General features: G+C 29.5%; 1 protein-coding gene across 1 annotated transcript in view; it reads right to left on the bottom strand.

The window, feature by feature from the left end:
* Positions 1–16,075, bottom strand: part of LOC143247788 (neurobeachin-like) — a 136,474-nt gene that overhangs the window by 15,033 nt on the left and 105,366 nt on the right. Inside the window, 11 exon segments of the mRNA XM_076496265.1 lie at positions 898–981; positions 1,227–1,404; positions 4,656–4,745; positions 5,774–5,868; positions 7,080–7,152; positions 8,494–8,646; positions 10,822–10,941; positions 11,903–12,043; positions 12,943–13,055; positions 13,552–13,667; positions 14,670–14,772. Of these exon segments, the coding sequence (XP_076352380.1) occupies positions 898–981; positions 1,227–1,404; positions 4,656–4,745; positions 5,774–5,868; positions 7,080–7,152; positions 8,494–8,646; positions 10,822–10,941; positions 11,903–12,043; positions 12,943–13,055; positions 13,552–13,667; positions 14,670–14,772 (1,266 nt within the window).

The following is a 16,075-nucleotide window of genomic DNA, read 5'->3' as shown; positions in this document are numbered from 1 at the left end:
AAAACATGATTCTCATCTAGCAAATAATCCAGTGACAATGAATGTAATGTTACTAACTGGTGCTAAACATGATTTTCATCTAACAAAGAATCCATTAACAGTGAATGTAATGTTACTAGCTGGTACTAAACATGATTCTCATCAAACAAAGAATCCAGTAACAATGAATGTAATGTTACTAACTGGTACAAAACATGATTCTCATCTAACAAAAAATCCAGTAACAATGAATGTAATGTTACTAACTGGTACAAAACATGATTCTCATCTAACAAAAAATCCAGTAACAATGAATGTAATGTTACTAACTGGTACAAAACATGATTCTCATCTAACAAAAAATCCAGTAACAATGAATGTAATGTTACTAACTGGTACAAAACATGATTCTCATCTAACAAAAAATCCAGTAACAATGAATGTAATGTTACTAACTGGTACAAAACATGATTCTCATCTAACAAAGAATCCAGTAACAGTGAATGTAATGTTACTAACTGGTACAAAACATGATTCTCATCTAGCAAATAATCCAGTGACAATGAATGTAATGTTACTAACTGGTGCTAAACATGATTTTCATCTAACAAAGAATCCATTAACAGTGAATGTAATGTTACTAACGGTGCTAAACATGATTTTCACCTAACAAAGAATCCATTAACAGTGAATGTAATGTTACTAGCTGGTACTAAACATGATTCTCATCAAACAAAGAATCCAGTAACAATGAATGTAATGTTACTAACTGGTACAAAACATGATTCTCATCAAACAAAGAATCCAGTAACAATGAATGTAATGTTACTAACTGGTACAAAACATGATTCTCATCAAACAAAGAATCCAGTAACAATGAATGTAATGTTACTAACTGGTACAAAACATGATTCTCACCTAACAAAGGATCCATTAACAATGGATAAGGATTCTGTTGTGTAGCCTGGGGTGTTTCTGCATAATGTGTAGAGTGCAAAGACCCTATAAAAACAAAAATAAGTTACATAATAAAATATCTGTCATGAGACATTTTTACCTTGAACTATTGAAATTAATAATCTGGGAAAAGTTATAAAAATCTTTCAATTGTTTGTTGATGACATTTGAAGTACAGCAAATAAAGTTATAAGTGTGAGAAAATGGGGTTACTTGTATATCCTAAGTCCATCTTGACAAACCTGGGAATGCTCAGATCTAAGGCTTATTAAATGCACACAAATGTATACCTTGGAAATTAGTGTTCCAGCGATTCACAGCAAAGTTCTGGTTACATGCAACAGTGATGACTGAAGGCTGAGGTAGTTGTGGGTAAGTATTGGTGGAAATATGACATACAGGGGAATTTGAGAGAAATTTCAACACCATGCAAACTTCTTCTGTGACAGGAGAAAGTACCAATGGTCGCTAAAAAACAAGTAAACAAAACATAGACACACTGAACACTTTTATAATAAAACAGAGTTACTAAATATTTCTTAAATAAAACAGTTACCAAACATTCTTAAACAAAGAGTTACTAAATATATCTTAAACAAAACAGTTACCAAACATTCTTAAACAAAGACTTACTAAATTTTCTTAAACAAAAAATTAACCAAATTTTCTTAAACAAAAAATTAACCAAACTTCCTTAAACAAAAAGTTACTAAATATTTCTGAAATAAAATGCTTACAAAACTTCCTTAAACAAAGAGATACTAAATATTTCTTTAATAAAAGTTACCAAACTTTCTTAAATAAAGACTTACCAAATATTTTGTGAAAAAAACAATTACCAAACATCGTTAAACAGTTACTAACTACTTCAAAAACAAAACACTTACCAAACATTATTAAACAGAGCTACTAAATATTCCTCAAATAAAACAGTTTCCAAAGTTTTGAAACAAAGACTTAGTACATATTTCTTGAACAAAATGATAACCAAACTTTCTTGAAAAAATGATAACCAAACTTTCTTGAACAAAGTGTTACTAAATATTTATCAAACAAAACAGTTACCAAAGTTTCTTAAAATGTAAGTAATTTTTTCTTAAATAAAACAGTTACCAAAACTTCTTAAACAGAGTTACTAAATATTTGTTAAATAAAACAATTACCAAACTTTCATAAACAAAGACTTATTAAATACTTGTTAAATAAAACAGTTACCAAACCTTCTTAAAGTATTAGTAAATATATCTTAAATAAAATAGTTACCAAACTTCCTTAAACAAAGAGATACTAAATATTTCTTTAATAAAAGTTACCAAACTTTCTTAAATAAAGACTTACCAAATATTTTGTGAAAAAACAATTACCAAACATCGTTAAACAGTTACTAACTACTTCAAAAACAAAACACTTACCAAACATTATTAAACAGAGCTACTAAATATTCCTCAAATAAAACAGTTTCCAAAGTTTTGAAACAAAGACTTAGTACATATTTCTTGAACAAAATGATAACCAAACTTTCTTGAACAAAGTGTTACTAAATATTTATCAAACAAAACAGTTACCAAAGTTTCTTAAAATGTAAGTAATTTTTTCTTAAATAAAACAGTTACCAAAACTTCTTAAACAGAGTTACTAAATATTTGTTAAATAAAACAATTACCAAACCTTCTTAAAGTATTAGTAAATATATCTTAAATAAAATAGTTACCAAACTTCCTTAAACAAAGAGATACTAAATATTTCTTTAATAAAAGTTACCAAACTTTCTTAAATAAAGACTTACCAAATATTTTGTGAAAAAACAATTACCAAACATCGTTAAACAGTTACTAACTACTTCAAAAACAAAACACTTACCAAACATTATTAAACAGAGCTACTAAATATTCCTCAAATAAAACAGTTTCCAAAGTTTTGAAACAAAGACTTAGTACATATTTCTTGAACAAAATGATAACCAAACTTTCTTGAACAAAGTGTTACTAAATATTTATCAAACAAAACAGTTACCAAAGTTTCTTAAAATGTAAGTAATTTTTTCTTAAATAAAACAGTTACCAAAACTTCTTAAACAGAGTTACTAAATATTTGTTAAATAAAACAATTACCAAACTTTCATAAACAAAGACTTATTAAATACTTGTTAAATAAAACAGTTACCAAACCTTCTTAAAGTATTAGTAAATATATCTTAAATAAAATAGTTACCAAACTTACTTAAACTAAAAGTTACTAAATATTTCTTAAATAACACAGTTACCGAAATTCCTTAAACTGAGCTACTAAATATTTCTAAAATAAAACTTACCAATAAGAAGATACTAAATATTTCTAAAATGTAAAACAGTTACCAAACATTCTTACACAAAGTTACTTAATATTTCTTAAATGAAACAGTTACCAATCTTTCTTAAATAAAGAGTTACTAAATATTTTGTAAACAAAGCAGTTGCCAAACTTTCTTAAACAAGGACTTACTAAATATTTCTTAAAGAAAGTGTTCAAAATATTTCTTAAATAAAACAGTCATCAAACTAATTTAAAAATGAGTTACTAAATATTTCTTAAATAAAAGTTACCAAACACTTCTTAAATAAAACAGTTACCAAACTTCCTTAAACAAAGACTTACTAATTATATCTGATACAAAACAGTAACAACACTTTCTTCATCAAAGAGTTACTATATATTACTTAAATAAAACAGATATCATATTTCCCTAAACAACGAGTTATCAAATATTTCTTAAAGAAAGTGTTACAAAATATTTCTTAAATAAAACAGTCACCAAAGTAACTTAAAAAATGAGTTACTAATAATTTCTTAAATAAAAGTTACCGAACTTTCTTGAACAAAGACTTACTAAATATTTTTGAACAAAGTAGTTACCAAACTTTCTTGAACAAACACTTACTAAATATTTTTGAACAAAGTAGTTACCGAACTTTCTTGAACAAACACTTACTAAATATTTTTGAACAAAGTAGTTACCAAACTTTCTTGAACAAAGAGTTACTAAATATTTCTTAAATAAAACAGTTACCAAACATTATTAAACAGGCTTATGAAATATTTCTTAAATATACCAATTACCAAACTTCCTTAAAGAAAGTTACCAAATATTTCTTAAAGAAAGAAATATTATTATTAGTCTACACTAGTTTACTATTGACATTATATTAGAAATATTATTAGTCTACACTAGTTTACTATTGACATTATATTAGAAATATTATTAGTCTACACTAGTTTACTATTGACATTATATTAGAAATATTACTACAGTCTACACTACAAATGAAATCTAATTTAATGTTGACAATATATTAAAAATATTATTAGTCTACACTAGTTTACTATTGACACTATATTAGAAATATTACTACTGTCTACACTACAAATGAAATCTAGTTTAATGTTGACAATATATTAGAAATATTATTAGTCTACACTAGTTTACTATTGACACTATATTAGAAATATTGCCACTGTCTACACTACAAATGAAATCTAGTTTAATGTTGACAATATATTAGAAATATTACTAGTCTACACTACAAATGAAATTAGTTTAATGTTGACAATATATTAGAAATATTATTAGTCTACAATACATATTAAACCTAGTTTACTGTTTATATTACATTAGAAGTATTACTACAATCTATACTTTATTTTAAAGGTATTTTGTGTTCGATACAATGGAATCAACTCACCAAATGAACTGGTGATGAACGAGGTGGGTGTGGTTCCTGCAGCAACTGTGGGGGGGTCTGGCCAAGCATACGAACCTGATTCTCAAGGGCCTGTATGAGAAAACAGGAATTAATTAACCACTCTATATATAGCCTTAAGTTATTAGGATCTATATTAATAAATTAGGTTAAGGATATTCAAACTGTTTAGTGTAGTAACCCCTCCACAACACAAGCATTTTGCAAGTAATTTCTATCAAGATTCAAGATTGAAAATCTTTACAATTTCACCTTCACTGTACATATAACATTCACCAATACCAATACAGACACCTTCACTGTACATATAACATTCACCAATACCAATACAGACACCTTCATCGTATGTGTAACACTCACTAACATCCAATACAGACACCTTCATCGTATGTATAACATTCACTAACATCCAATACAGACACCTTCATCGTATGTATAACATTCACTAACATCCAATACAGACACCTTCATAGTATGTATAACATTTACTAATATCCAATACAGACACCTTCATCGTATGTATAACATTTACTAATATCCAATACAGACACCTTCATCGTATGTATAACATTCACTAACATCCAATACAGACACCTTCACAGTATGTATAACATTTACTAATATCCAATACAGACACCTTCATCGTATGTATAACATTTACTAATATCCAATACAGACACCTTCATAGTATGTATAACATTTACTAATATCCAATACAGACACCTTCATCATATGTATAACATTTACTAATATCCAATACAGACACCTTCATCATATGTATAACATTTACTAATATCCAATACAGACACCTTCATAGTATGTATAACATTTACTAATATCCAATAAAGACACCATCATATATATGACATTCACTAAAATCCAATACAAACAAGTTGATCCTATGTATCAAATACATGTAAAGTATTACAAAATAATTTAGTACTGAATCTATATCCATTAAATATTTAAAATAAGCATAAGATATTACTGAATAAGTTTAGTACAGAATATATATACATCAAATATTGAATATTAGCATTAGAAGTTACAAAATTAAGTTTATAACTGAATCTATATCCATAAAAATATTTATCATTAACCTCTCTCATGGACAAGTCCTTCATGTTTTCCCAATCAATGGTTCCTTCATAAGTGGTGTAGTAAAAAACATTCGTTGCTCGTATAGCTTCAGGTCCTAACAAGCATAATGATAGAAGTCAATAAAACAATGAATCTTTATTAATGTAGCATGTCAACAACAAAGTATTACTAAAAAAAATGTTAATAACAAATCTTTATTAATGTAACATGTCAACAACAAAGTATTACTAAAACAAATGTTAATAACAAATCTTTATTAATGTAACATGTCAACAACAAGGTATAACTAAAACAAATGTTAATAACAAATCTTTATTAATGTAACATGTCAACAACAAAGTGTTACTAAAACAAATGTTAATAACAAATCTTTATTAATGTAACATGTCAACAACAAGGTATAACTAAAACAAATGTTAATAACAAATCTTTATTAATGTAACATGTCAACAACAAAGTATAACTAAAACAAATGTTAATAACAAATCTTTATTAATGTAACATGTCAACAACAAGGTATAACTAAAACAAATGTTAATAACAAATCTTTATTAATGTAACATGTCAACAACAAAGTATTACTAAAACAAATGTTAATAACAAATCTTTATTAATATAACATGTCAACAACAAAGTATTACTAAAACAAATGTTAATAACAAATCTTTACTAATGTAACATGTCAACAAAGAGTATTACTAAAACAAATGTTAATAACAAATCTTTATTAATGTAACATGTCAACAACAAAGTATTACTAAAACAAATGTTAATAACAAATCTTTATTAATGTAACATGTCAACAACAAAGTATTACTAAAACAAATATTAATAACAAATCTTTATTAATGTAGCATGTCAACAACAAAGTGTTACTAAAACAAATGTTAATAACAAATCTTTATTGATGTAACATGTCAACAACAAAGTGTTACTAAAACAAATGTTAATAGCAAATCTTTATTAATGTGACATGTCAACAAAGTATTACTAAAACAAATGTTAATAACAAATCTTTATTAATGTGACATGTCAACAACAAAGTATAACTAAAACAAATATTAATAATGAACCTTCATTGACATTATCTTGTAACTTACTAAAATCTTGTATGTTTTGCTAGAGTTAATAACAATAATGAATTTTCAGAAATGTATCATGCAAACAGTGTCTTTCTAATATCTGGCACACACCACTAGAACGAAAGCAAATCAACATTAAAGCAGTACTAAGAAATAAATATTTGTTGAAACAATCAACAAATCTAGATGATAACATATTCTCCCTAGTTCCTACATGACTGACCTCTCTGTTTGTAGCCGAAGATTAAATCTATCCACTGGTGAAGTTGACAGGAGACAAACTCTGACTCCAGAGCCTGCAAATAAATACATGGTGACCAAGCAACAAGTGTTTACATCACAGAAATGTTCAGTCACTTCGCAACAAGTATTACACCAAATAAAGACTCAGTTACCAAGAAAGAAACACCTACAAGAAATTAAGTGTTCAATTACCACGAAGAACTGTTCACATCAAAATAAGTGTTCAACTACCAACAAGAAATCTTCACACCAAATTAATTGTCAAGTTACTGAGAGAAAACCAATCAAATTAATTGTGTTCAATTACTAAACATAAAAGGTTTTCATTAAATTAGCCGTGTTAAGTTATTGACATGAATCAAGATAGTCATTTTCTGACTAACTGCTTTCATTCTAAGTCTTCTGCACTAAATGTTTTCACAGATGCAGTTCATTGTTGCCATCAAGAAGTGTTCACACAAAGTAAGTGTTCAGTTGCCATCAAGAAATGTTCACACAAAGTAAGTGTTCAGTTGCCATCAAGAAGTGTTCACACAAAGTAAGTGTTCAGTTGCCATCAAGAAGTGTTCACACAAAGTAAGTGTTCAGTTGCCATCAAGAAATGTTAACACAAAGTAAGTGTTCAGTTGCCATCAAGAAATTTTAACACAAAGTAAGTGTTCAGTTGCCATCAAGAAATGTTAACACAAAGTAAGTGTTCAGTTGCCATCAAGAAATGTTAACACAAAGTAAGTGTTCAGTTGCCATCAAGAAGTGTTCACACAAAGTAAGTGTCCAGTCATCAAGAAAAAACCATTCACACCCAATTAAGTGTTCAGTTGTCGAGCAAAAAGGTTTGAACTAAATTAATACTGTTAAGATATTAAGCAAGGAATAATAACATCAGATTTACATTACTACTTGTTTTGTTAAACACTATTAGGTTTTTAATGAGTTCTATTTTGGTTTGGTTGTATTTAAGCACAGATATACAAATGAGCTGCCTGTGTTTTGCCCATTGTAAGCAAGGGATGTTTCATTAGTAATAATACGTATCACAACAAAAGATTTGATATAATTCATAAATGTTTCACAGCATGTAAGACTTTTTGATAAAGATACACAGCTTTTGTATACTTACATTACTCAAAACTCATAAGAGAACAACAATCTAAGAACAAGGAGCTTATCCTTAGTGTAAACCTTTAGTCAAAGTGATGCTATTGTTTAAATATTCAACAAAACCATGATGATCTCACTGTTCTTTGGAGTAACTGATTTTGTGTAAATATTTCTATTTCAACAAATGTTATTTCTTATAAAAATAATAGTTGTTGTTGTTTTTCACAAGTACTGAGAGGTTATTTACGTATAAATAATACGTTAGTAACAGAGAAACGAAGGAAAAAAAATACCATTCTGTTGATTCTTACAAACTCCTCTGGGGAAGCAGCCCATGGTGGAAGCTGGACACAACCAGCTGCTGTTCCACTGTCTAGTTTCCCTAACTGATATCCACTCTTGTTGACAAACATTTCAGGTAAGTAGAAAAACTCAGGAATTAACTCCTAAACAAAATCAACAGAATCAAGTTATCTGTAGTGTTAGTTGCGTATGAATTTGATGATTCTTTGTGTTCATCAAGTTATTTGGACTAGTAGTGTTAATTCTGTATGTGTTTGATGATTCTTTATATTCATCAAGTTATTTGGACTAGTAGTGTTAATTCTGTATGTGTTTGATGATTCTTTGTGTTCATCAAGTTATTTGGACTAGTAGTGTTAATTCTGTATGTGTTTGATGATTCTTTGTGTTCATCAAGTTATTTGGACTAGTAGTGTTAATTCTGTATGTGTTTGATGATTCTTTATATTCATCAAGTTATTTGGACTAGTAGTGTTAATTCTGTATGTGTTTGATGATTCTTTATATTCATCAAGTTATTTGGACTAGTAGTGTTAATTCTGTATGTGTTTGATGATTCTTTGTGTTCATCAAGTTATTTGGACTAGTAGTGTTAATTCTGTATGTGTTTGATGATTCTTTATGTTCATAAAGTTATTTGGACAAGTAGTGTTAATTCTGTATTTGTTTGATAATTTTTTGTCTTCATCATCAAGTTATTTGGACTAGTAGTGTTAATTCTGTATGTGTTTAATGATTTTTTGTCTTCATCATCAAGTTATTTGGACTAGTAGTGTTAATTCTGTATGTGTTTGATGATTCTTTATATTCATCAAGTTATTTGGACTAGTAGTGTTAATTCTGTATGTGTTTGATGATTCTTTATATTCATCAAGTTATTTGGACTAGTAGTGTTAATTCTGTATGTGTTTGATGATTCTTTATATTCATCAAGTTATTTGGACTAGTAGTGTTAATTCTGTATGTGTTTGATGATTCTTTGTGTTCATCAAGTTATTTGGACTAGTAGTGTTAATTCTGTATGTGTTTGATGATTCTTTATATTCATCAAGTTATTTGGACTAGTAGTGTTAATTCTGTATGTGTTTGATGATTCTTTGTGTTCATCAAGTTATTTGGACTAGTAGTGTTAATTCTGTATGTGTTTGATGATTCTTTATATTCATCAAGTTATTTGGACTAGTAGTGTTAATTCTGTATGTGTTTGATGATTCTTTGTGTTCATCAAGTTATTTGGACTAGTAGTGTTAATTCTGTATGTGTTTGATGATTCTTTATATTCATCAAGTTATTTGGACTAGTAGTGTTAATTCTGTATGTGTTTGATGATTCTTTGTGTTCATCAAGTTATTTGGACTAGTAGTGTTAATGCTGTATGTGTTTGATGATTCTTTATATTCATCAAGTTATTTGGACTAGTAGTGTTAATTCTGTATGTGTTTAATGATTCTTTGTGTTCATCAAGTTATTTGGACTAGTAGTGTTAATTCTGTATGTGTTTGATGATTCTTTGTGTTCATCAAGTTATTTGGACTAGTAGTGTTAATTCTGTATGTGTTTGATGATTCTTTATATTCATCAAGTTATTTGGACTAGTAGTGTTAATTCTGTATGTGTTTAATGATTCTTTGTGTTCATCAAGTTATTTGGACTAGTAGTGTTAATTCTGTATGTGTTTGATGATTCTTTATATTTATCAAGTTATTTGGACTAGTAGTGTTAATTCTGTATGTGTTTGATGATTCTTTGTGTTCATCAAGTTATTTGGACTAGTAGTGTTAATTCTGTATGTGTTTGATGATTCTTTATATTCATCAAGTTATTTGGACTAGTAGTGTTAATTCTGTATGTGTTTGATGATTCTTTGTGTTCATCAAGTTATTTGGACTAGTAGTGTTAATTCTGTATGTGTTTGATGATTCTTTATATTCATCAAGTTATAATCATATCTGGTGATTTGTGTGTATTTCAGATTCATGAAGATTCTTTTACTTAAATTTGTTCAACTACATTTTCTTATTATCTAATGTGAAAATTTTATTTACTTTATAAAAATAAATAAAAAACAAGAATTCAAACAGCTGCACTAAAGATTCACATAATGATTTTGTACAAACCAGAGCTGTTATCCTAAGATTTACTACTTTTAAAAATATTACTTCCTTGCTATTATCCAGCAACAATCGTTTCTCGTTAGTTTTGATAATTTTATTACATGTAAAAGAAAAATGATTTTTTAATTTGACCATTTTAAAATCTAAAGAAAATCCTACTTGTAAGGTACACTAATTCTGATACAAAACCAAAAGGTATTCAACCTTGACATCAGATGTGTCCCTCTGGCAGTTCTTCCAAGACAAGGCTATTGATGAAAACATTTGACTTGGACGTTCGAATTTTCCGCCTTGTTGGGCAAGGTAGATTGTGGTAAAAGGTTCCTAGGCACAAATTAGTTCAGTAAACAAACATATTAGTATAAACATTAAGCATTACATTTTTATTTACTACTGCTAAAAGATTATCAACTGTTTTAAAACACCTTTAGTAAAAACAAACTTTACTATTTATTGACTGAAACTGTCTATAGAGAACAAAATTATTCTGTCGAAATTATTAGTTTTGGAAGTAATTATTCTTTAGTAACACATACGAACCTTAACTAACCTTGATAACATGGGTTTTGTAAGAAAAGTTCAGTGAAGTGGATCTCTAAGAAAGGTTCAGTGACATGTGAGATCTCTAGGTATCATTTAGTGATGTGATACTTATAAGTGACATTTAGTAACATGTGATTATCTCCAAGTAACATTTACTTATATGTTATATCTTCGAGTAATGTCTTACGTGGGATCTTAGTAAACTGGAACGACATAATAACATGAAATCTCATCATGGTTTCTGTTTCTACTGCTGTGTTTCTGTTGTGTCAAACTGTCAGGCTCGTTGCACAAACAACAGAGTGAATGAGCTAAACAGTAACATTTTGTTTTACAAAAAGTAAGATTAAGGCCATGTGAATTATGTACAAAGTTTTACTACAAGCCATTTTATATAACTTACTTTTTTATCATTTCATTCAAAGCAGTTTTTTTTCAATTTACAGAGAACATTGTCTGAAGATATACAACAGTGTCAAAAACGTCAAAGACAGAAACAAAGAAACATTTACAGAGATGGATCCAAACATACAAGTAATGGCAGGATGACAGAGAAAACAGTGCAGATGTGTGAACATATGTAGACACACAAACAGACAATTAAACAAATAAAATTTTACATCATGAGCCAAACAACATACATGGAGATGAGTAGAAAAAGGAACATAACTATTTAATAAACAGATGTATCATCACTGAAAATAACTAGGAAAGAGTGAAAAGAGTAACCTTCAACACATACCAATCTGACCAGCCAGTTCAATGTATAAGCAGCATTAGAATAGTGTGTCCCATAGTGATAGGGAGGAATGTTGTCGTTGTCCCAGGTTTGATACCTTTCCTCATAGTAGGTTCTTCTACTTGGGTTCAGAGCTCCAATAGGCTATGACAAAAGATGAAATGTGAACATGTGTATCTTTATGAAGACTTTAACAAGTATTCACAGTGTGAAATAAACAGTAATGTCCCTTCACAAAGTCATCAAAGGTCATAGTTAAACAAAGTACACATTTATACAAACACTTGATCTACAGTTCAATGATGCTTACTTAAAAATATAACTATTTTACAAACAAAACAAAGACATCAAAACCAACATCTGAAACTGAATGTTATCTATGAATTAAAGTCACACATATTAGAAACTTCTCACAATCATCACTTCACCCTCTTTATATTAGTTATTTTACTTTAGAACAAATCTAAAGTTTTATTTTTAAAATGGAAACCAGCTGGTATGAAATAAACCAATATGCAATAAACCTAGAAATAAATCTTAAACCAAAAACATAATATTTCTTAATATTTGGAGAGACTTTGGTCAAATACCAATAACCTTGAACTTTGAAGATGTTTAAAAATTTTACAGAAAAACAAAGAAGCTACTGTATCCACATGTACACAGTTAGAAATACACCTTTGTCATGGTATGAAAACAAAACATTTACAGAGTTGTATACTTAGAAAACAAAAATATGTAACACAATTTAAAAAAATACATAACACAATTTCACTATTTTTGTTATTGGTGAACATGTTTTTGTAGTCATAAGTAAATTATGGTGAACAGGATTGTATTGTGATTAACTATGGTGAACAGATTTGTGTTGTGATAAACAAAGTATGGTGAACAGGTTTGTGGTGATAAACAATGGTGAACAGGTTTGTGTTGTGATAAAGTATGGTGAACAGGTTTGTGTTGTGATAAAGTATGGTGAACATGTTTGTGTTGTGATAAACGAAAATGGTGAACATGTTTGTGCTGTGATAAAGAAAGCATACCCTGGACAAATCTCTGTAGTTACTCGGCAGACTAAGGTCCAGCTCTGGTGACTCGTAGTTCGTAAGAATCCAAGGAAACACTGGGTACTGGTTTAAGTCATTATATGTTCTCCCTAATTGTTCATAAAATAATGTCAAAAATATATTATTTATGTATTATAAACTTAACTTATAACAGCAATAATAAACTGTTTCATGTTTTAATCAGACTCAAATACTAAAATTAAGATAATGTTCAGGACCAGAATGTTCTCTTGATGTATTCTACACTCACCTGCAACTGTATTCAGAAACATCAAGCACTAAAACTAATGTTTAGGACCAGAATGTTCTCTTGATGCATTCTACACTCACCTGCAACTGTATTCAGAAACATCAAGTACTAAAACTAAGATAATGTTCAGGACCAGAGTGTTCTCTTGATGTATTCTACACTCACCTGCAACTGTATTCAGAAACATCAAGTACTAAAACCAAGATAATGTTCAGGACCAGAATGTTCTCTTGATGTATTCTACACTCACCTGCAACTGTATTCAGAAACATCAAGCACTAAAACTAAGATAATGTTCAGGATCAGAATGTTCTCTTGATGTATTCTACACTCACCTGCAACTGTATTCAGAAACATCAAGTAATCAAAATTGGAAATCTCTCTTCGCTGCCACTTCTGAGTCATGTTTGACTGATGTAGAATTTGTCTCGGAGTCATGAGAGATGCCTTCCTAGAATAGAAACAAAGAACCTTTAGGACAGTGTTTTTCTTTACAAAAAAACTTGAAACAAATAACCTTTACAACAGACTTTATTTTCACAATAAACTAGAAACAAAGAATCTTTAGAACAGTCTTTATCTTTACAAAAAATCTTGAAACAAAGAATCTTTAGAACAGTCTTTATCTTTACAAAAAAACTTGAAACAAAGAACCTTTAGAACAGCCTTTATTTTCACAATAAACTTGAAACAAAGAACCTTTAGAACAATCTTTATCTTTACAAAAAAACTTGAAACAAAGAACCTTTAGAACAGTCTTTATCTTTACAAAAAAAACTTCAAACAAATAACCTTTAAAACAGACTTTATTTTCACAATAAACTTGAAACAAAGAACCTTTAGAACAGTCTTTATCTTTAAAAAAAACTTGAAACAAAGAACCTTTAAAACAGACTTTATTTTTACAATAAACTTGAAACAAAGAACCTTTAGAACAGTCTTTATCTTTACAAAAAAACTTGAAACAAAGAACCTTTAAAATATTTTTTCTTCATGAAAAACTAGCACACTGAAAAGTTATCTCTATGGAGAAAACATATATTTAGATAAACGTTCCTGTGAACAAAAGAAAATACACAAGAAATCAATAAATAACATTCCATCTAATTCAAAATATCAGCTGTGCCTAATATAAGAACAACATCAGAGTACATAGTTCTATTACCAGACTTTAAACATGCACAAATCTGTAGCCAAAGGTAGGTTTACAATAAATGACCCAGGAGTACTAATAGGTATAAAACATTTTAACAAATTCCACTAACAGAGCACACCAGGTTTTACAGTGCTATCAGTATAATAAATGACAGTTATTAGAATACTAAACAATGTGGGTTTTACAGTGTACTATTAATGTACTGTAAATGTGAGTTTTTAGTCTGCTATCAGTGTGCTAAACAATGTGGAATTTAAGATGAAATCACCATAACTGTCAAAATAACAATAAACTCACACGGATTGTGGAATTCCGTATTTAACACCAATACCAACAGATGGCAGTGCATGCATCACCTTTTTGACAGTAGCAGTGTCATCAAATGAAAACATAATTGATGCTGTAAAAAGAAATATAAGTTATAATTCATAATTATAACTCAAACAAGTGGGCTTTTTTATATTTCCTTATAATGAAATAATGTAAACATATATTGTGTCAAGAACTGAAATCATCATTTTAAACAAATAATACTCTACAGTTAAGATGTTGATGTTCCAGATTATGGCTTCTGCACCTGGAAACGATAGAGAAAAATATTATAATGTCTGAATTTATCATTACTCTCACAGAATATTGAATTATTAGAATGCCAAATTCCAGGACTATGAGACAAACACAATTGTATATGTATCAGGACAAACCTTATATGGTAGTCATCTTACATTCACGTTAGAATATCAAATGTGTTCAAACCTGCACCCACCACATCAAGGATAAAACTGTAGGATGTGTTCAAACCTGCACCCACCACATCAAGGATAAAACTGCAGAATGTGTTCAAACCTGCACCCACCACATCAAGGATAAAACTGCAGAATGTGTTCAAACCTGCACCCACCACATCAAGGATAAAACTGCAGAATGTGTTCAAACCTGCACCCACCACATCAAGGATAAAACTGCAGAATGTGTTCAAACCTGCACCCACCACATCAAGGATAAAACTGTAGGATGTGTTCAAACCTGCACCCACCACATCAACTATAACATGAAGGATGTGTTCAAACCTCTACCCACCACATCAAGTATAAAACTTTGGAATGTGTTCCAATCTGCACCCACCACATCAAGTATAAAACTGTAGAATGTGTTCCAACCTGCACCCACCACATCTGCTAGAACACTGTACAATGTGTTCAAACCTGCACCCACAACATTTGCTATAACACTGTACAATGTGTTCAAACCTGCACCCACCACATCTGCTATAACACTGTGCAATGTGTTCAAACCTGCACCCACCACATCTGCTATAACACTGTGCAATGTGTTCAAACCTGCACCCACCACATCTGCTATAACACTGTGCAATGTGTTCAAACCTGCACCCACCACATCAAGTATAAAACTGTAGAATGTGTTCCAACCTGCACCCACCACATCTGCTATAACACTGTGCAATGTGTTCAAACCTGCACCCACCACATCAAGTATAAAACTGTAGAATGTGTTCAAACCTGCACCCACCACATCAAGTATAAAACTGTAGAATGTGTTCAAACCTGCACCCACAACATCTGCTATAACACTGTGCAATGTGTTCAAGCCTGCACCCACAATATCTGCTATAACACTGTACAACGTGTTCAAACCTGCATCCACCACATTGACTATAATATTGTACAATGTGTTCAAACCTG

Source organism: Tachypleus tridentatus, chromosome 3 (assembly GCF_004210375.1).
Source record: "Tachypleus tridentatus isolate NWPU-2018 chromosome 3, ASM421037v1, whole genome shotgun sequence".
Lineage (NCBI taxonomy): Eukaryota > Metazoa > Arthropoda > Merostomata > Xiphosura > Limulidae > Tachypleus > Tachypleus tridentatus.
The sequence above is the reverse complement of the archived record's forward strand: the minus strand, read 5'-3'. Positions and strand labels throughout refer to the sequence as shown.